This window comes from Schistocerca nitens, chromosome 4 (assembly GCF_023898315.1).
Source record: "Schistocerca nitens isolate TAMUIC-IGC-003100 chromosome 4, iqSchNite1.1, whole genome shotgun sequence".
Taxonomy (NCBI): Eukaryota; Metazoa; Arthropoda; class Insecta; order Orthoptera; family Acrididae; genus Schistocerca; species Schistocerca nitens.
Window position 1 is genome coordinate 110,474,071 of NC_064617.1, and position 21,085 is coordinate 110,495,155.

The window sequence follows — 21,085 nt, forward strand, 5'->3', positions numbered from 1 at the left end:
TTAGATATAGTGGTAATTAGTGAAGTTCGCTGGCAGGAGGAACAAGACTTCTGATCAGATGAATACAGGGTTATAAATACAAAATCAAATAGGGGTAATGCATAGTAGGTTTAATAATGACTAAAATATAGGAGTGTGGGTAACCTACTACGAACAGCATAGTGAACACATTATTGTAGCCAAGATAGTCACGAATTCCCTGCCTACCACAGTAGTAAAAATTTATATGCCAACTAGCTACACATATGATGAAGAGATTGAGAAAATGTATAATGAGATAAAAGAAATTATTAAGATAGTGAAGGGAGATGAAAATTTAATAGTCATGGGAGACTGGAATTTGATAGTAGGAAAAGGAAGAGAAGGAAAAGTAGGAGGTGAATATAGAATGGGGGCAAGGAATGTAAGAGGAAGCCACATGGTACAAGTTTGCACAGAGCATAACTTAACCATAGCTAATACTTTGTTTAAGAATCATGAAAGAAGGTTGTATGCATGGAAGAGGCCTGGAGACCCTGGAAGGTTTCAGATAGATTATATAATGGTAAGACAGAGATATAGGAATGAGGTTTTAAATTGTAAGACATTTCCAGAGGCAGATGTGGATTCTGACCACAATCTATTGGTTATGAACTGTAGATTAAAACTGAAGAAACTGCAAAAAAGGAGGGAATTTAAGGAGATCGGACCTGGATAAACTGAAAGAGAGTTTCGGAGAGAGAATTAGGGAATGATTGACAAGAATGGGGGAAAGAAATACTGTAGAAGAAGAATGGGTAGCTTTGAGAGATGAAATAGTGAAGGCAACAGAGGATCAAGTAGACAGAAAGATGAATTCTAGTAGAAATCCTTGGGTCACAGAAGAGATGTTGAATTTAATTGATGAAAGGAGGAAATATAAAAAAGTGGACTAAATTAAGCAGGCAAAAGGAATACAAACGTCTCAAAAATGAGATCGGTAGGAAGTGCAAAATGGCTAAGCAGGACTGGCTTAGAGGACAAATGTAAAATTAAAGAGACCTTTGGAGAAAAGAGAACCACTTGTATGAATATCAAGAGCTCAGATGGAAACCCAGTTCTAAGCAAAGAAGGGAAAGCAGAAAGGTGGAAGGAGTATATAGAGGGTCTATACAAGGGCGATGTACTTGAGGACAATATTATGGAAATGGAAGAGAATGTAGATGAAGATGAAATTGGGGATATGATACTGTGTGAAAAGTTTGACAGAGCACTGAAAGACCTAAGCTGAGACAAGGCCCTGGGAGTAGACGACATTCCATTAGAACTACTGATAGCCTTGGGAGAGCCAGCCCTGACAAAACTCTACCATCTGGTGAGCAAGATGTGTGAGACAGGCGAAATACCATCAGACTTAAAGAAGAATATAATAATACCAATCCCACAGAAAGCAGGTGTTGACAGATGTGAAAATTACCAAACTATCAGTTTAATAAGTCACGGCTGCAAAATACTAACACAAATTATTTACAGATGAATGGAAAAACTGGTAGAAGCTGACCTCGGGGAAGATCAGTTTGGATTCCATAGAAATGTTGGAACACATGACGCAGTACTGACCCTATGACTTATCTTAGAAGATAGATTAATTAAAGGCAAACCCACATTTCTAGCATTTGTAGACTTAGAGAAAGCTTTTGTCAATGTTGGCTGGAATACTCTCTATCAATTTCTGAAGGTTGCAGGGAGTGAAAGGCCATTTACAATTTGTACAGAAACCATATGGCAGTTATAATGGTCGAGGGGTGTGAAGGGGAAGCAGTGGTTGGAAAGGGACTGAGACAAGGTTGTAGTCTATTCCTGATGTTGTTCAGTCTGTGTACTGAGCAAACAGAGGGAGACCAAGATATGAATACACTAAGCAGATTCAGAAGGATGCAGGTTGCAGTAGTTACTGGAATGAAGAAGCTTGCACAGGATAGAGTAGCATGGAGAGCTGCATTAAGCCAGTCTCTGGACTGAAGACCACAACAACATAAACCTGATAGCAGTGAGAATTCATAATATCTTTTGAAGTATTCTGAACAGAACTAGGGCAGCTGTGGCCACCAAGACTTTTACAGACTGTACCGCAACTCGTGTTTGAGTCGTATATCAGTCTTTTCATGTCACATGAATGTCATCTGAAGAAGTTTTTTCTTTCAATGAAATATAGTTTTTTCCTGCAAGAAAGTTACATTTTGGGTGACAGAATATGGTACTTAATTTAAAGCATATAAATTTGGCAAAGAGCAATCTACATGTTCAAGACATTGATTTGTATTGTCTCTGATAAAAGTTAAACAGGGTGCTTCATTAGATTACTTTTTAACATTCTAAACAAAATAATTTGTCTACACAGAATTGTTTCCAGCACATGTGCATGTGGTCCGTACAAAGTGCGAACTGTAAGTATTGTCATCACTGTGGAAAATCTTTCCCCTGCTGCATCTTGTACTTCTGTCAATGTTGTTTGACAAACAAATTAGGGCACAGCTGCCTAGAAAACAAGTGACCCTAATTAGGTACTGCATGCAGGTGGGCTGTGAGCGGTGACATTATGAGCAAATCTCACTACAGAGAACCCTCAGTAACATGGCAAATGAGAATCCAAATTTTGTTACACAGAATGGAAAATCCAGGATGGAATGCAACAATATTACGAAAAGAAAAGTTGATAATCACCATATAGCATAGATGTTGAGTTGCAGATAGACATAACAAAAAGACTGTCACAAATATAACTTTTGGCAAGTAAGGCCTTCATCAAAATTAGATGACAAACACATCTACACACTTATGTGAACGCAACTCATACGCACATGACTGCAACTGAGGCCTGCATGATGGATAGTTTTATTTGTGATACATTTCTAAGACTGATCAATTCGGACGGACACACACACACACACACACACACACACACACACACACACACTTGAGATAGGCTTGCATATTTAACACACCCCTTAGGCATTAATTGCCTATTTTCTTTCATTAGCGATGATGTGTTTACATATTTCTAAGTTTGTCCTTAAATGGTTTGTTTAAACAAACATCTAATGGCTGTAGAATTGACATCAGTCTATTCTACCCTCTACTAATTTTCTGTTTACAGCCAGAGTAGTATCACCTGCGAATGGATCTACATTCATGCTCATAAATTAAGGATAATAGCAGAATGTGGCGCCACACAACGTGGCACTGCACAAAACTGGTGCTAATAGCATAGGCACATAGGGAACACACACGACACAGATCTGTAAGTCCACAGTATTGGTGATAAGTTGAGAACACCATCCCAAAACACATGTGCTACAAAATGCCACTGATTCCTGTGCATGTACTGTGACATCAATATGGGATCTGATCACCATGCACACGTACACAGGCCCTACAACAGGTTGGCATACTCTGGATCAGGTGGCCAAGCAGTCTGGGGTATAGCCTCCCATTCTTGCACCAGTGCCTGTCGGAGCTTCTGAAGTATCGTAGGGGTTTGAAGACATGCAGCCATATGTCGACCGAGAGCATCCCAGATGTGCTCGATGGGGTTTAGGTCTGGAGAACAGGCAGGCCATTCCATTCGCCTTCTGTTTCAAGGTACTCCTCCATGATGGCAGCTCAGTGGGGCCATGCATTATCATCCATCTGGCAGAAGGTGGGACCCACTGCACCCCATGAAAAGGCAGATGGACTGGTGCAAAATGACATCCCGATACACCTGACCTGTTACAGTTCCTCTGTCAAAGACATGCAGGGGTATACGTGCACCAATCATAATCCCACCCCACACCATCAAACCGAGACCTACATACAGGCCCCTTTCAAGGACATTAAGGGGTTGGTATCTGGTTCCTGGTTCATGCCAGATGAAAATCCGGCGAGAATCACTGTTCAGACTATACCTGGACTTGTCCGTGAACATAACCTGGGACCATTGTTCCAATGACCATGTACTGTTTTCTTGACACCTGGCTTTGCGGGCTCTCCTGTGACCAGGGGTCAGTAGAATGCACCTTGCAGGTCTCCGGGCGAATAAACCATGTCTGTTCAGTCGTCTGTAGACATTGGGTCTGGAGACAACTGTTCCAGTGGCTGCGGTAAGGTCCCGAGCAAGGCTACCTGCAGTACTCAGTGGCCATCTGTGGGCACTGATGGTGAGATATTGGTTTTCTTGTGGTGTTGTACACTGCGAACGTCCTGTACTATAGTGCCTGGACATGTTTCCTGTATGCTGGAAACATTGCCATAATCTTGAGATCACACTCTGTGGCACACAGAGGGCCCGTGCTACAACCTGCTGTGTTTGCCCAGCTGCCAGTCACCCTAGTATTCTACCCATCATAACGTCGTCAATATGTGTTCTTTGAGCCACTTTCAACACACAGTCACCATTAGCACGTCTGAAAACATCTGCACACTTACTCGCTGCACTATACTCTGACATGCACCAACACATCTCTGCGTATGTGGACTGCTGCCAGCACCACCGTGTGACAACCGCAGGTCAAATGCACCGCATGGTCATACCCCGAGGTGATTTAAACCAGTAAACTGCTCACCAAAGTGTTGTTTCACCATGTATCAGCATTATCCTTAATTTATGAGCATGAGTGTAGTACAAGCATATTTGGCAAACCAAGCAAGACACTAGGATGACATTGTCATACAAGTTTAGTCCACTCTCATACCCCATCCTCTGTGAATCAGCCACTTTTGTTAGCATATACAATAACCTTTTTTGGAAATAGCTGGGACAAAGGTAATGTCTTGCATTTGAAAACAATGAATGATGGCAATTTATGGCCATTGGCAGTACAAGCACGCACGACAGACATCCTCAGCTTTTCACCACCTGTGAACAGTATTTTAACATCTTTGTTTCCTTGTGCTTCTACTGTGTAAATTTTTGACACATCAAAATACACTAAAGTGTGAGCCATAATACCTATCTCACCAAGAAGATAATTATTTTTGGTACACTGTCTGATTATGAAATGCTGAAATTCATTTATTTATTTATTTATATTGTTGCAGCTTCTGTGCAACTGAAGTGTGTCTATGAAGAGAAAGTCCCCAGTGTTTCATGAAATATTTAACACAGGTGTGGCTTCCTTTGAAATTCATTATTTTTTGCTGTCGAGCAACTTCATGTGCTCTAACTTGGATAATTTCTGCACCCTAACAAAATCATTCAGTGGAACTTCTAATGTTTAATATTAGCCGTTGTTTGGAACAGAAAATTTGCATTGCTGGAACAAGCTAGAAGTTGTTCCTTTTGTTGTCTCCCCCGCCTCAAATTACTCTCGTCAATCCCGTATTGCTGACCAGCAGTACAATTTGATGTTCTCTCAATGAGGGAAATTACTTCTCTTTTCAACTTCTTGGTCAAAAGTTCTAAAGCAGACTGAAACAAAGGGTGAAGTCCAAATCTACTGTCTGCAAATGTTGTAGTGAGCACTGCTCTCATTTGCCCAGGGGTCAGTGGAAGGAACAGAAATGAATTGAGAGTGTTGGTGCAGCACAAAAATTTCACTCATTGTATTTAGTGTCAGGGTTCCCATTCCTTTCCAGATTTGAAAATTAGGGCCTTTTTAGGGCCTGTGAACACATGTGTTCTAACGAGAAAACTTAAAAAAATGAAGCTGCAGATTTAAGATACAATAAAATATTCACCAATACCATATATTTTTTTATTTAGCAAACCCAATTAAAAGGCATTATGAGCCCCACTTTAAAATGTGTATTTTGTAAGCACATTTTATTTTATATCCACACTGTACCAGTACATACATACACATTAATTATAATTATATATTCAAATTTACTTTCATATCTTTCAGCATGGGTTCAATTTTAGTGCTTATTCCTGTTATTTCTTCTTTTTTTCCTTGGCTGGTCGTCTGAAACTGTTTAATTGAAAAACATATTTCACATCTCCCATATTTTCGGCTTTTTCGGCCAAATCATTAGCACTTTTGTCTAGTTCACTAATTGCATTTTCTAATCTCCTCTCTTTTTTTTGTTTTCAGTCCTTGTATTTCATATACCAATGATTTTCTTTTAGAACCTTGCATTTCAGTTTGTCTCAATTTTTTCTGTTCTTCAAGATAGTTGTGTATTTTTACCTGGTATTAGCAGCAGATAAACGAAGTTCCTTGCTCACTTAAAAATTAGCTATTCCCCCAAGATGTTTTAGGTGATCAGTTATTACTCTTTGGGCAATAAATGTTTCACTTTCCACATTCTCCACTTCTATTAATTTATTTGGTGAGAAACCTCTTTCCGCATCTGCTTGATCATGAGATAAAATCAATAACTTTCTGATGACACTGTACAGCTTTGGAAAATTTGGAGTCAATAACTCACATAAAAAAAGAGTCATGTCCTTCCTCTGAAGAACTGAAAACTTTAAAGAGATCATAGTTAGATGAAACTTGCTCAATTAGAAAGTTATTGTAATCTATCAGTGCCACCTCACAGTCATCTTCTCTAATAACTGCAGTTTTCATAAGGTTTCTTAACATCAATTTCATTTTAGCACAACAATCAAAATGATTTAGTGCCATTTACCTTGGATGTAAAGAAGATAAGCTTTGGACCACTTTTGAGATAATTGGATACTTTTCTAGCCAGCTTTTAACTAATGAAATCAAAAAATTATGAGCATCAGATCTTAAATTAAAGATATCTTTCTCTTAGCCTTTTTTGTCAAAAAGTAAATTTTTTGCTATCAAATTTCCTGAAAAGCCTAAACTAATTTTATGAACTTCTGCATTCATAGATTTATCTTAGAAATCAAATTTTGATAGTTTGTTTTCAGGTGTCAGTTTATCTGTACAGTCTTTTTTTATTATATCAAAATTTGTAAAAACATCAAGAACAAACCTTTTTAGATCCTAGACAAGAAAGGTAACATTGGATTAATGCTTTGATACTTTTGTAAAAGAGGTTAACATTCTGGCAACAGATAAGAGAAAATTAAGTTTCACAGTCATCAAATTATCTTTGGTACCTTTTTCCACTATCTCATGAGGTTTTAACCTAGTTTGTGAAATTTCTTTTCTCCCTAAATTGAGCACATGTTTATTGAGCTCATGATTTAAACTTCATTTAATCATACCGACTAGTTTCCAGTTACCAGCGGTGCCATACATTGAAATCTGAACTAACTTTTGTTTAGTCCAGTTTATTTGTTAGATCATAAAATGCTTTCATAGCATCCTCAGCAGTACTGTGACCTAGGAAAGCATAAAATAGATATTGTGTTTCTACTTGATTGTTTACATCATCCCAGTAACAGATGTATAAATCCATTTATTTTCTCGTTGAGATTTATTTAACGCATCATTAAAGCATAATGTGAAACTACCCACATTATTAATTTTATCACGCAGTATATTAATGAAATATGGTGCTACCCAAAGCTTACCCAGTATGCATGCTTCGTTAGACTACATGAAAACTGTGTTGCAATGTTGCTGTCTGGAACCATTTGGGGAAAACATTACTGAAATCCTCACAAGACTTGTAAGAAGAATTATTAGCCACACACTTTATTGCTCATATTATTTCAGCATCTAACATAGAATTTTTAAAAACATGTTTTGATAGAGTAGCCACTTATCCCACTGCTTCATTAATACTTTTTTTCCTCCTCCTCCTTCTTCTTCTTCTTCTTCTTCTTCTTCTTCTTCTTCTTCTTCTTTTTTTTTTTTTTTTTTTTTTTTTTTTTTTTTTTTTTTTTTTTTTAGCAGCTGTTTCTTTGGGCATCATTTATCTGTTACCTAAAAATGAAAATAAAAATGCAGTGTTCATTAACTACCATATGTATATGCAATTTCATGAAAGGAAAGTTAAATTTGGGAATACATTTACTATTAAGGCCCTTTTTAATAGATCATACGGTTCGATCATTCCATAAAATTTGTATAGTACAGTACAATTTCTTAAATCCAGACTCAAGCCAATGGTGACATAGTGCAATTATTACAGTGCTGCTGAATTACTAAATTAGATTTCATACTGCCCATAAATCAATGCAATCGAACATAAATTTTTATAATGCAATTTCCAGTTTCACCTGCTATGGGCGCAGTTCTCATGCCATGACAACCAACTGTATTCTTCTTGGTTCTTGGTTGCTGCCAATCAGTCATCCTACATGCATTGCTTCAGAGTCAAACTGTTTCACTATTTTCCTGCCTCAGTCGCCAGATGAATCAAATACTCACGAAACAGTTTATTTTGAGCCATAACTTTAGGCTTACCAGGTTATTAAGTGTGGCATCGGGATCCTTAATGCATACCCACTGGATAAAGCAATTCTAAATCAAAGGCCACACCTACATCTATCGTGACGAAGCAATGTTTGCTGAAGCTTCATATATTTTGCTTGCTAAAAAGCGTGCTAATGCAGTGGTCACATTAGCGGTTTCATAATTTATCCTGCAGTTATCCAAGATGGCTGCAATATAATTTCCAGACTTTTGTAGACTTTCTTTGCTTCTGCAAGTGTGCTAACAACTATTTCTTACATGTATGAGTGCAGTACACTAACTCCTTTTCATTTAGTCACAAGTGTAATCAGTCTAAGAACAACAGTTCAAATGAGCAACACTAATCTATCCACACAGCAGAATATTTAGCATGCTAAGCCACTACGTTATCACCAGCAGGGCAGCCCAAATATTTGTGATGATAGCCGATAATGGCTGGATACATTTGTGTATATCATATGATTGCATGAAGCTTCGTGATGATAGATGTAGGTGCGGCTACAGCATTATAAAGGTTTAGAGCAAATGAATCTTACATCTAGCCACAAAGTCATTTTGGTTTATAGGATTTGAGAAAAACTGCTTGTATACCAAAATTAAAACAGTTTTTATGAGATCTCTTAATGTGAATGTTTGAGATATTTCACTTGCTTTGGTGCACATCGATTGTTTTCTGCTTTGTTTACGTTCTTGCATTAACAAGAACAATGACAAATAAAGAAAAATAAATTTTTATCTGCTCTTTTGGTCAGAAAACTGTGGAAACAATACCAGCATCTTCCAGAAAGAATACAAATTACCTCTTTAAAAACTCAGATTTTTTCTATAATAGGGTGACCAGCATGAGCAACAAGTCTCCAATTGAAGTGATATTTCAGGTTTCTCTTTCTTATCTGGAATTATCTGAAGTCCATAATTGGCAAGCACCGAACAGTTCCGGATTTGAGTGGTTGTTCTGTATTAATTATTTTGTCAAAAACCTATTCTGCTGTAAAACATTATTCACCATAATAAAATAAAGAGGTATAGAAAAATGATGGTGCTCATATATAGTTTTTAAGAATGGTTCTCCCATCTTTCCAAGTGCAAAACCTGTGTTGCACACAGTGCTGTTTGCTTTGAATTTATCATCAGGTGGTGTAATCCAATTCTTGAATTTGTCTTTTTTAAACCAAAGACAATTACAAACACTTTCACCCATTAATGGGGACTTAATGGTGGTAACATTCAACGAACAACTCAACAGAGGGCATACCTAATTTTTGAATTCATCTTTTGTCAACCAAAGATGGTAAATAGAGGAACCCTGGGTATGTGAGATTCTCCCCTGACATCAATTGTATAGATGAAATCGAAGATGCCATGGGCATTAACACCCGTTCCTTCTTGGCTGTAGCTCATGGCGTCTTCAACCTCCCATGCAAGTGATGCCTGGGCTGAGTCTCATGTAGCTACCCAACGCTCCTCACTATTGACTCCAGAGATGATTAGAAATACATTTGCCTACTATGGAATTTTTAAATTTTCACCAAAGGGCAGTAGCACTCAACAAAATCTGCATTAAAGACATAAAAAAGCACTACTACTGATGAAAAGGACTGAATGGAAAGACAATGCATTATTCAGAACAACATTTATTCTTCTCATCACACAGAAAATCTATTGAAAATCAATAAAGACATATGCCCTCCTTACTAGCCCACATCTAGCAGCAGTAGCAATACAAAGAAAACCACTGTGAATGGGCAGAAGGAATGCAATGTCATGCATTCCAGCAATTCACCATTGAATTAGACAAGCCCTCTACAGTTTTATTACGGAAAGAAGGAGGCTTATTCTTCATGTAATGTTGGCATGTTTTGTTGACTTTTGTGTCATGTGTCCTCTGTTCCTTATTGTAGCTGTTTGCCAAACTCAGTGATCTAACGTAGTGGATGTTCGGGATTGCTGAATTACAACAGCTTTATTTTAATTTCACATGTTTTGCTACAAAAAAGTCTTATACAGCATCTGACACTCACCAGCTATATAATGCATGCCTGAACCCTTGTTAGAACTGTCAGGGCAATATATTATACGTAGCTGCTGTATGGCACGAGGTGCATGCATCTGTTGGTTGCTAGCACTGGCCCTTTCACGCCAACCATCCATATATCCCATTTTCCCACACAGTATCCACCTGCCTTCCATCTGTAGCCAAATTGTACGTGGGCAGTAAACTTTTGCTTTTCTTCCTGGCTGTTGCCCTCATACACGAATGATTATTTCCAAAAGTATATTGTGAAAAAAGTAATGAAACTTGAAAAAAAAGGCTTTTATACAATTTTTGAGGCCTTAAACTTTAAAATATGGCCATTTTAGGGGACCCGCCTAAGGATTCTGAAAACTATAGCCTTTTTGAGGCACGTAGGAACCCTGAGTGTACCTCAAAATTATTTAGGAGTATGTGTGTTAGTTCCACAAAATGACTTTGCTTGAAAAGTAACCAATTTCTCATCTTCACTTTGTACCTGTCAGGTGCTTAACACATCCCCTATTTAGTGAGTTGTAATTTGTCATCATATACATATTTAATTCTGTACTGGAATTTAATTCAGTGCATCATACGTGAATATTCTGATAAAGTTGCTCTAGGATGTCCATTAAGATGTGAAATGGTGGTCAATATTTTCTTTCCATCCTTAATTTTATAGCACAGTATTAACATTACATATGAGTGAGCAAATAGTACCCTCTTCAAGCAAATACCTTTTAGGTGGGATTATTCCTTATTATTCCTGTCTGTGAGAAGGTGAACAGATAGGAAGTTTTTAACACATTGCCAGAAAAAAATTAGTACACCCTTTCAGAGGTTTCCAAGTCACTCAAGATTTATTGATGCAGCAGTGCATATGGAGTGCACGAAATGATTACATATACAGATCAATAGCACAAGTGGTTCTGAGGTACCAGGTATCGAGCCATGCTGAAACACCCACATTAGTGCATGGTATAGCTTCCATGACCGGCAGTGCAGGTGCTGACTATGGCATCCATTTGATCATACAGATGGCAAATACTGTTCTGGAATATGTTATTCCATGCGGGCTTGACCTATTCATGTAGTTCAGTAAGGGTTGTTGGCTGATGAGTCACACGAGTCGCTTCTCGTCCCATCATATCCCACATGTGCTTGTTTGGAGACAAGTCCAGAGATCAAGCAGCCCAAGGAAGCTGCTGCATGTCTTGCAGAGCATGTTGAGTTCCATGGACACTGTGTGAATGAGCATTATCCTGTTGGAACAACACATCACCTTCCTGCTGCAAGAACCTCAGAAGGACGGGTGTAAAAACATTCTCCACATACCTAGTGCTGCTCACCCTCCCCTCCAGGAACACCAGAGTGAATAAAGATCATAGCTTATTGCACTCCAGACCATAAAGTATGGGATGAGGCCAGTGTGTCTTGGATGAATGCACTGTATGAGACAGAGCAAAGGACCATCACTTGCATGCAGGCAGAATCTGCTTTCATCACTTGCATGCAGGCAGAATCTACTTTCATCACTGAAGATCATGGTGTGCCATTCCATTTTCCAAGTGATACTCTGAGGGCACCAGGTGGGCCATTTACATCAGTGCTGTGGTGTGAGTAGAAGACAGGCTAGAGGTGTGCCTGTCCGTAGTCCCACTGCTACTAATGGTTCACAGCCTTTCACGTTGACATTTCTGGACTCACAGGCCCTGTTTAACTTGTGCTGTGGTAGCTGCACCATCTGCCACTGCTGCCCTTACAATACAATGATCCTGGTGGGCGTCTGTGTTGTGTGGTCATCTGGGGCCTCATCTAGGGGTGAGAGTATGTTCGTGTGACCACTGATACCAGCATTGTTGCACAACTGACACAGCATGTCCAACTTGTGTGGTAATTCTCTGAAAAGCAGGTCACAATCTGAGCCCTTTCACACTCACACAGTTCACTGTAGGAAGCACGAGTGCATCTCTGTGGCATGGTTGCCTGCTTGCCTCACACGTTTGCACAACACTGGGCCTTCTGGCTGTGAGCATTCCCTGTTAAAGTGTAGAAACAGATGGCACTCTGGTGGCTATGCCACTACACTACCTGTTGACAGACACTGTTGAAACCATCATCAGTACATCTGCTATCCCCCAGATGGCATATGCCATCATCGGATCAAAATTGATGTCATCTTTTCAGGTGTACAAATTTTTTTCCAGGCAGTGTATTTAATCAATGCAAATCTTGATACAGCTTTCATGAAGTATTGTGCAATACAAATGGAGTCAGTAAACAAACTGGGAATGGTGACACACAACTTCTGGCCCGAGATGCTGGAGTCGTTAATCATATGTGCATGGGGTGTGCTTGCTTGTGTGTGTGAATGGTGTGTGTCGCTCTTTTACTGATGTAGGCTGTGCTCAAAATCTTTATGTAAGTGTCTTTTAATTGTGCCTGTCTACAACTTAAACGTGTCTTCTTTATGGTAAGTAGCAACCTGTCTTTTCGTACATTGTTGATATTCCTACCAGGAGTTTCCATTGTTTGACACACAACTTACATTTTTATAAATGTTTATCTTTCAAGATTTCTCATTGTTCAAATTCAGTGTGTACTATTACAACAGTATTGCATGATGTTTTATTTTACAGATAACAGTGACTACAGGAGCATCTGTAAATGCTGTCAGGCAACAGGTTACAAAAAGCTGTCCGTGAGACTAACTTGTGAAGATGGACACACATATGTAAAAAATGTTAGTGTACCAGTAACCTGCATCTGTTCAACCTGTGGCAGTAGTGGTTTAGACATACCAGGAAATGGACATCCAGATATCAAGTCACAGAAAAAAGGGCCTCATAATGTATTTGATGCTGAACGACAATTGGAGGGCTCTCTAAATGAACCACTGCCTACAGTTCCACATCCATTGAATAAATCAGAAGGCATAGGAACTGTTACAGAAAACAAGAATGAAGTAAAAGAATTTGACGCTGATGAAGAACGAGCATTTGATGAATATCTGAGAAAAGGCAGAGCGAAAACTCTTGCAGCAAAGAATGCCATTAAGGGTTCAAAGACTAAAACAAGGAAGGAGTTGCCAGATGTGTTTGATGAACCACTTCTTATAAAGGAAGCTGATGCATGAAAAAAAAAAATAAATAAATAAAGCCCTCTGATTGACTGAACATACTTGACATTTTCCTTTTTCAGAAGTTTCATATTGTAGTACCATATGTTTTTCCAGAGACACCAGACTGAAATAAATTACATCCTTCACTGTTGTTATTCTGTCAATGTATCTGTTTATGAAAAATAATACAGAAGTTTACAATATATTGTACTACTTTTTTCCTTTATTTTACATCTTCAGCAATACAATTGTTTATGTGTGTGTGTGTGTGTGTGTGTGTGTGTGTGTGTGTGTGAAAATAATGCAGAAAGAGAGTGACACGTCTTCACTTTTCAGCAAATACACACCTGATCAAAAGTATCTGGGGAATTCTATATAATGTGAAATTGACCACTATATGTCACAAGAGGTTGACTTGCCAGTGTAAAAGGAGGTGGGAAGTGTTCTGTTCTCAGCAGTTAAACAGTTAACAGCAGCTTAGGAAAGCTCAGTGACTTTGAATGTGGACTAGTCACTGGATGCCACCTGAGTAACAAATGAATCAGATATATTTCAACCTTTCTAAAGCTGCCCAAGTTGACAGTTGGTGATTTAACTGAGAAGTGCAGACGTGAAGGAACAACCAAATGCTAAATCGATACCAGATAGATCTCATGTACTGACTGACAGGGACTGGGATTTTGGAGGATCGATGTAAAAAATTACATAAAATCAGTGGAAGAAACTTAAGTTCCAAACTGGACTAGAAGTCCAAAGCTCTGAAAAAGCTTTCATAGATTGATGAGTTTTGGTACTTGACATTATATGCTGATGACAGGATATAAGTATGTCGAAAACTACATGAGGCAATGCATTGTGCTTACTAAAAGGTCATCATTTATGCAAGTAGTGTAGGTAATCTCATGCATGAGATCTTTATATGGAGTGAAACAAGTGAGTTGTGCGTGCCTTGGACACAGCGCCTACAAATATCTAAGTTGTAGTAGTTGAGCAATCATGAATTAAAATGATTTTCCAACACTTTCAGTGTTGAGTACTGCTCTGTGTGCATTTAGTATTTGTATGTTTGCTTTTAAAGTCCTGTGTCATATATTTACATTCATGGCATGCACTACACATTTTAAGTAATGACTAATGCAATATGGTGGCTAAAACCATATTAACCCTTCATCTGTGAAAATGGTCCAAGACCAAAACCAGTTGATGTTTGGGTGTAAAATAAAAACTGCTGATGGTTCAAATATGCATTTTATGCACTTTCAGTGTGTTGTAGAGTCCATGCCACTCTATCTCACCTGTCAAAGAGGAAAGAGATGAGCATACCAATGGATAGATGTATCTAATACAACTTCTCACAAGCATACTGTGTGTTCTAAAAAGCAAATGAAATTTCAGAGCCAATTCATCCTTATAATGAGAAGATATATTAATCCAAAATACTCATAAAACACAGAAGAATTTAATTTTAGTATAATGTGAAGAATCCAATTAGACTCATATTTTACACTAAATTCTTTTGATCCTTGTATCTTCCTTTTGGTTGCACCAAGTCCAAGTATGTTGATTTCTCTCATTTTTGTCAAGTCTTCACATTCCTCTATTTCCAGTTAGTGTCAGAATATTTAGTAAGGCAATTTTAATTTGGGTCACATATTAAGTTTTATGTATTCTCCTCTTTGGTTGTGATGTAATGTCAGGTGTTGCACCATCATTAATACCACTGCCAGAGGGAGAGCTAGAAACATTTTTTCTATAGAAATACAGTATTTTCACCTAAGGCCTCATTTAGGTTTGAAAGCAATTTAATTAGTCAGAAGCTGCCTCACTAGGCCTATGACTTCCAAAGATTTGTATGTTGTGGTTATCTAACTTAGGCATTTGACCTCTCACTCCACCACAAGGTTGTGGTCCCCTTCTCATTTAATCCCTAGAAGGATCAACTCATCTCCCAGCTCTGTTATACTGAAGTTTCCTTCACTGCTGCTACTGCCATTGAGGTCTTCACCCATAGCTCTGCGCACAGGTTCTGTACTGTAGCCCATGAGATTTGTTCCTGCCTGAAATCAGCCGTCCCAACACTCCAGCCTATTGAAGAGAATAATGCGCATCTCCATGATACGGATGCACCAGACAGGAATTACTCAGGTGGAGGAGTAGGGAAAGTGGCCCTATCTCCTTTGAGCTGGGTTAATAGTCGTGTATTATGTCAACAGCCACTGGACAATGGGCTTGGTTGCTGAAACACGTCATGGTGATCAAAAGTAGAAGTGCAGTTTGTGGTGTTATTTGATTCCAGATAATTTTTACAGTGGAACCTTCACCATCATGTTCTACATGCTGGACAAGAAATTTATATGTAAAAATCATTTAAGAGACATTGTGGAGAATTGATTATTTTAATGGCACAGTTTTGTTTGATTGATCATGTTAAGGGCAAGTAAACAAAGATGTTGTCAACAACACTTTCAAAATTTTGAGGAAAAAAATCCAACAATGAATTCAGTCCTACACAACACATAGAATAGTACCAACATTAAATGTTAGAGGTGAAGTTAAGTGCATTCAGTTTTAGGAAGAAAACTGATGAGCTCCTAGATAAAGTTTTCTAATAAGTCATGAATGAATCAATATTGCTGTCCAGAGGTGACTAGTGCAGTTAGCAGCCCAGCTGAGATTTCTAAGCTAACCTCAAGGAATTTAGTTTTTATGCATTGCAGTTAACAGCAGCTGGTTCCATGTATTGGCTTTTGCTTATCTCAGTGATCCATTTTCAAGTTTCATGCTCTATAGATCATTTGCATGATTTCTGTTGAACTGACGCAAAATGCGTAAGTGCACAGGCTGTATATACGTTATTTGCTTGTATATAACAGAGGGAAACATTCCACGTGGAAAAAAAATATAAAAATATAAATATAAAAATATGTCTGCTTGTGTCTGTATGTGTGGATGGATATGTGTGTGTGTGCGAGTGTATACCTGTCCTTTTTTCCCCCTAAGGTAAGTCTTTCCGCTCCCGGGATTGGAATGACTCCTTACCCTCTCCCTTAAAACCCACATCCTTTCGTCTTTCCCTCTCCTTCCCTCTTTCCTGATGAGGCAACAGTTTGTTGCGAAAGCTTGAATTTTGTGTGTATATTTGTGTTTGTTTGTGTGTCTATCGACCTGCCAGCGCTTTTGTTTGGTAAGTCTCATCATCATTTTTCTTATTTGCTTGTATGTGTGATTACACTGTGGCTCCTTATAGATACTAAATAGCACAGCGGCTTAAATCCAACGAAAAGTAATGTTCTTTTAATTGAATTTTTTCAACAGGTATAGGAGAAGTAATCCATCAGAAACAGTTTCAGTTTATATGTAAAATTTGCTATCCAATCAGACATTTTATTTACAACAATTTCATTAGCAAACCACTGTGTGGAAGTGTAGATAAGAGTTTGTTACTCCTTAAATATGCACTCACAAGATTTATTTATTTAGTGCTATTTTAAATATGATTCTGCTACCTAGAAACAACCATGACTTTTTATTATAACCACCCATACTCTGTAATTTTATTTGAGAACTATTTTAAAAAATCAGAATGTCCAGCTAATGCATTAATTAATAAAATAATACAATTTACAAATCAAAATTATCAATGGGTGAAAGCCCTGGGTTCCCCTAAATGCAGGTCAACACATGTACAAGCTGTGATCTTCGCATACACTTATTTATATAATAAATTATTTGTGGTGCTAGAGTGTTTTCCTCTCTCTTTTATTTGAAGATAAATCCCAGATCAGTCCTGAATATCTATTTATATATTTTGATATGAATATAATAGAGGGAAACATTCCACGTGGGAAAAATATATCTAAAAACAAAGATGATGTGACTTACCGAAAGAAAGTGCTGGCAGGTGGATAGACACACAAACAAACGCAAATATACACACGAAATTCTAGCTTTCGCAACCAACGGTTGCTTCGTCAGGAAAGGGGGAAGGAGAGGGAAAGACGAAAGGATGTGGGTTTTAAGGGAGAGGGTAAGGAGTCATTCCAATCCCGGGAGCGGAAAGACTTACCTTGGGAAAGACCCACCTTATCTTCAGCATTCTTCTGTAGCACCACATTTCGAAAGCTTCTATTCTCTTCTTGTCCAAACTAGTTATCATCCATGTTTCACTTCCATACATGGCTACACTCCATACAAATACTTTCAGAAACGACTTCCTGACACTTAAATCTATACTCGATGTTAACAAATTTCTCTTCTTCAGAAACGATTTTCTTGCCATTGCCAGTCTACATTTTATATCCTCTCTACTTCGACCATCATCAGTTATTTTACTCCCTAAATAGCAAAACTCCTTTACTACTTTAAGTGTCTCATTTCCTAACCTAATTCCCTCAGCATCACCAGATTTAATTTGACTACATTCCATTATCCTCGTTTTGCTTTTGTTGATGTTCATCTTATATCCTCCTTTCAGGACACTGTCCATTCCGTTCAACTGCTCTTCCAAGTCTTTTGCTGTCTCTGACAGAATTACAATGTCATCGGCGAACCTCAAAGTTTTTACTTCTTCTCCATGAATTTTAATACCTGCTCCAAATTTTTCTTTTGTTTCCTTTACTGCTTGCTCAATATACAGATTGAATAATATACAGAATTCACGCTAGTATTTTGCAACTGTGACTTATTAAACTGATAGTTCGGTAATTTTCACATCTGTCAACACCTGCTTTCTTTGGGACTGGAATTATTATATTCTTCTTGAAGTCTGAGGGCATTTCGCCTGTCTCATACATCTTGCTCACCAGATGGTAGAGTTTTGTCATGACTGGCTCTCCCAAGGCCATCAGTAGTTCTAATGGAATGCTGTCTACTCCCGGGGCCTTGTTTCAACTCAGGTCTTTCATTGCTCTGTCAGACTCTTCACGCAGTATCTTATCCCCCATTTCGTCTTCATCTACATCCTCTTCAATTTCCATAATATTGTCTTCAAGTACATCGCCCTTGTATAAACCCTCTATATACTCCTTCCACCTTTCTGCCTTCCCTTCTTTGCTTAGAACTGGGTTTCCATCTGAGCTCTTGATATTCATACAAGTCCGTCTCTTATCTCCAAAGGTCTCTTTAATTTTCCTGTAGGCAGTATCTATCTTACCCCTAGTGAGACAAACCTCTACATCCTTACATTTGTCCTCTAGCCATCCCTGCTTAGCCATTTTGCACTTCCTGTCGATCTCATTTTTGAGACGTTTGTATTCCTTTTTGCCTGCTTCATTTACTGCATTTTTATATTTTCTCCTTTCATCAATTAAATTCACTATTTCTTCTGTTACCCAAGGATTTCTATTAGCCCTCGTCTTTTTACCTACTTGATCGTCTGCTGCCTTCACTACTTCATCCCTCAGAGCTACCCATTCTTCTTCTACTGTATTTCTTTCCCCCATTCCTATCAATTGTTCCCTTATGCTCTCCCTGAAACTCTCTACAACCTCTCGTTCTTTCAGTTTATCCAGGTCCCATCTCCTTAAATTCCCACCTTTTTGCAATTTCTTCAGTTTCAATCTGCAGTTCATAACCAATAGACTGTGGTCAGAATCCACATCTGTCCCTGGAAATGTCTTACAATTTAAAACCTGGTTCCTAAATCTCTGTCTTACCATTATATAATCTATCTGATACCTTTTAGTATCTCTAGGATTCTTCCAGGTATACAACCTTCTTTTATGATTCTTGAACCAAGTGTTAGCTATGATTAAGTTATGCTCTGTGCAAAATTCTACAAGGCGGCTTCCTCTTTCATTTCTCCCCCCCCCCCCCCCCCCCCAATCCATATTCACCTACTATGTTTCCTTCTCTCCCTTTTCCTACTGACGAATTCCAGTCACCAATGACTATTAAATTTTCGTCTCCCTTCACTACCTGAATAATTTCTTTTATTTCGTCATATATTTCATCAATTTCTTCATCATCTGCAGAGCTAGTTGGCACATAAACTTGTACTACTGTAGTAGGCATGGGCTTTGTGTGTATCTTGGCCACAATAATGCGTTCACTATGCTGTTTGTAGTAGCTAACCCGCACTCCTATTTTTTTATTCATTATTAAACCTACTCCTGCATTACCCCTATTTGATTTTGTATTTATAACCCTGTAATCACCTGACCAAAAGTCTTGTTCCTCCTGCCACCGAACATCACTAATTCCCACTATATCTAACTTTAACCTATCCATTTCCCTTTTTAAATTTTCTAACCTACCTGCCCGATTAAGGGATCTGACATTCCACGCTCCGATCCGTAGAACGCCAGTTTTCTTTCTCCTGATAACGACGTCCTCTTGAGTAGTCCCCGCCCGGAGATCCGAATGGGGGACTATTTTACCCAAGAGGACGCCATCATCATTTAATCATACAGTAAAGCTGCATGTCCTCGGGAAAAATTACGGCTGTAGTTTCCCCTTGCTTTCAGCCGTTCGCAGTACCAGCACAGCAAGGCCGTTTTGGTTAATGTTACAAGGCCAGATCAGTCAATCATCCAAACTGTTGCCCGTGCAACTACTGAAAAGGCTGCTGCCCCTCTTCAGGAACCACATGTTTGTCTACCCCTCCGTTGTGGTTGCACCTACGGTACGGCCATCTGTATCGCTGAGGCACGCAAGCCTCCCCCCCAACGGCAAGGTCCATGGTTCATGGGGGGTGGTTTAACTATAAGCTCTTACACACATTTCATAAAATAGTACCTATCATTTTACCATTTTTCAATTGGTTTAACTATAAGCTCTATAATTGAAAAATGGTAAAATGATAGGTACTATTTTATGAAATGTGTGTAAGTTTTAATGTGCACTGAGATTTCCAAAGCACACAAAGAATTTTCTGGAAAGTTAAATTTTCTAATTGGCATATTGCACAAATTAACACATTATTCTACAAAAGTTAAATGTTTTTGGAATCAGAAAAAAATTAGGCTACAAACATTAGAATTTTGAAAGGATTACCTTTTCAAGATTCAGACATTCTGGAACAGGATAATTTTGAATAAGGAGAACTTTTTAAATAAAGTTCTAGAAAAAAGTAATGTGGTCATTGGAAAGTGGAGAATGTGGGCTTTCAATCAACATATGTCTATCTTAAAACAAATAATATATCTAAAAAGAAAGATGATGAGACTTACCAAACAAAAGCGCTGGCAGGTCGATAGACACACAAACAAACACAAATATACACACAAAATTCAAGCTTTCGCAACAAACTGTTGCCTCATCAGGAAAGAGGGGAAGGAGAGGGAAAGACAAAAGGATGTGGGTTTTAAGGGAGAGGATAAGGAGTCATTCCAATCCTGGGAGCGGAAAGACTTACCTTAGGGGGAAAAAAGGACAGGTATACACTCGCACACACACCCATATCCATCCACACATACAGACACAAGCAGACATATTTAAATATGGTCTTTAAATATGTCTGCTTGTGTCTGTATGTGTGGATGGATATGGGTGTGTGTGCGAGTGTATACCTGTCCTTTTTTCCCCCTAAGGTAAGTCTTTCCGCTCCCAGGATTGGAATGACTCCTTATCCTCTCCCTTAAAACCCACATCCTTTCGTCTTTCCCTCTCCTTCCCCTCTTTCCTGATGAGGCAACAGTTTGTTGCGAAAGTTTGAATTTTGTGTGTATATTTGTG

The 21,085-nt window shown here is 38.5% G+C and overlaps 1 protein-coding gene across 1 annotated transcript in view; it reads left to right on the forward strand.

Moving 5' to 3' along the window:
- LOC126251888 (hemocytin) overlaps window positions 1-13,614 on the forward strand; it is a 541,167-nt gene extending 527,553 nt beyond the window's left edge. The window contains exon 78 of the mRNA XM_049952591.1: window positions 12,930-13,614. Within this exon, the coding sequence (XP_049808548.1) occupies window positions 12,930-13,426 (497 nt within the window). The 3' untranslated portion in view covers window positions 13,427-13,614. The remainder of the gene's footprint in view (window positions 1-12,929) is intronic.
- Window positions 13,615-21,085: the final 7,471 nt, after the last annotated feature.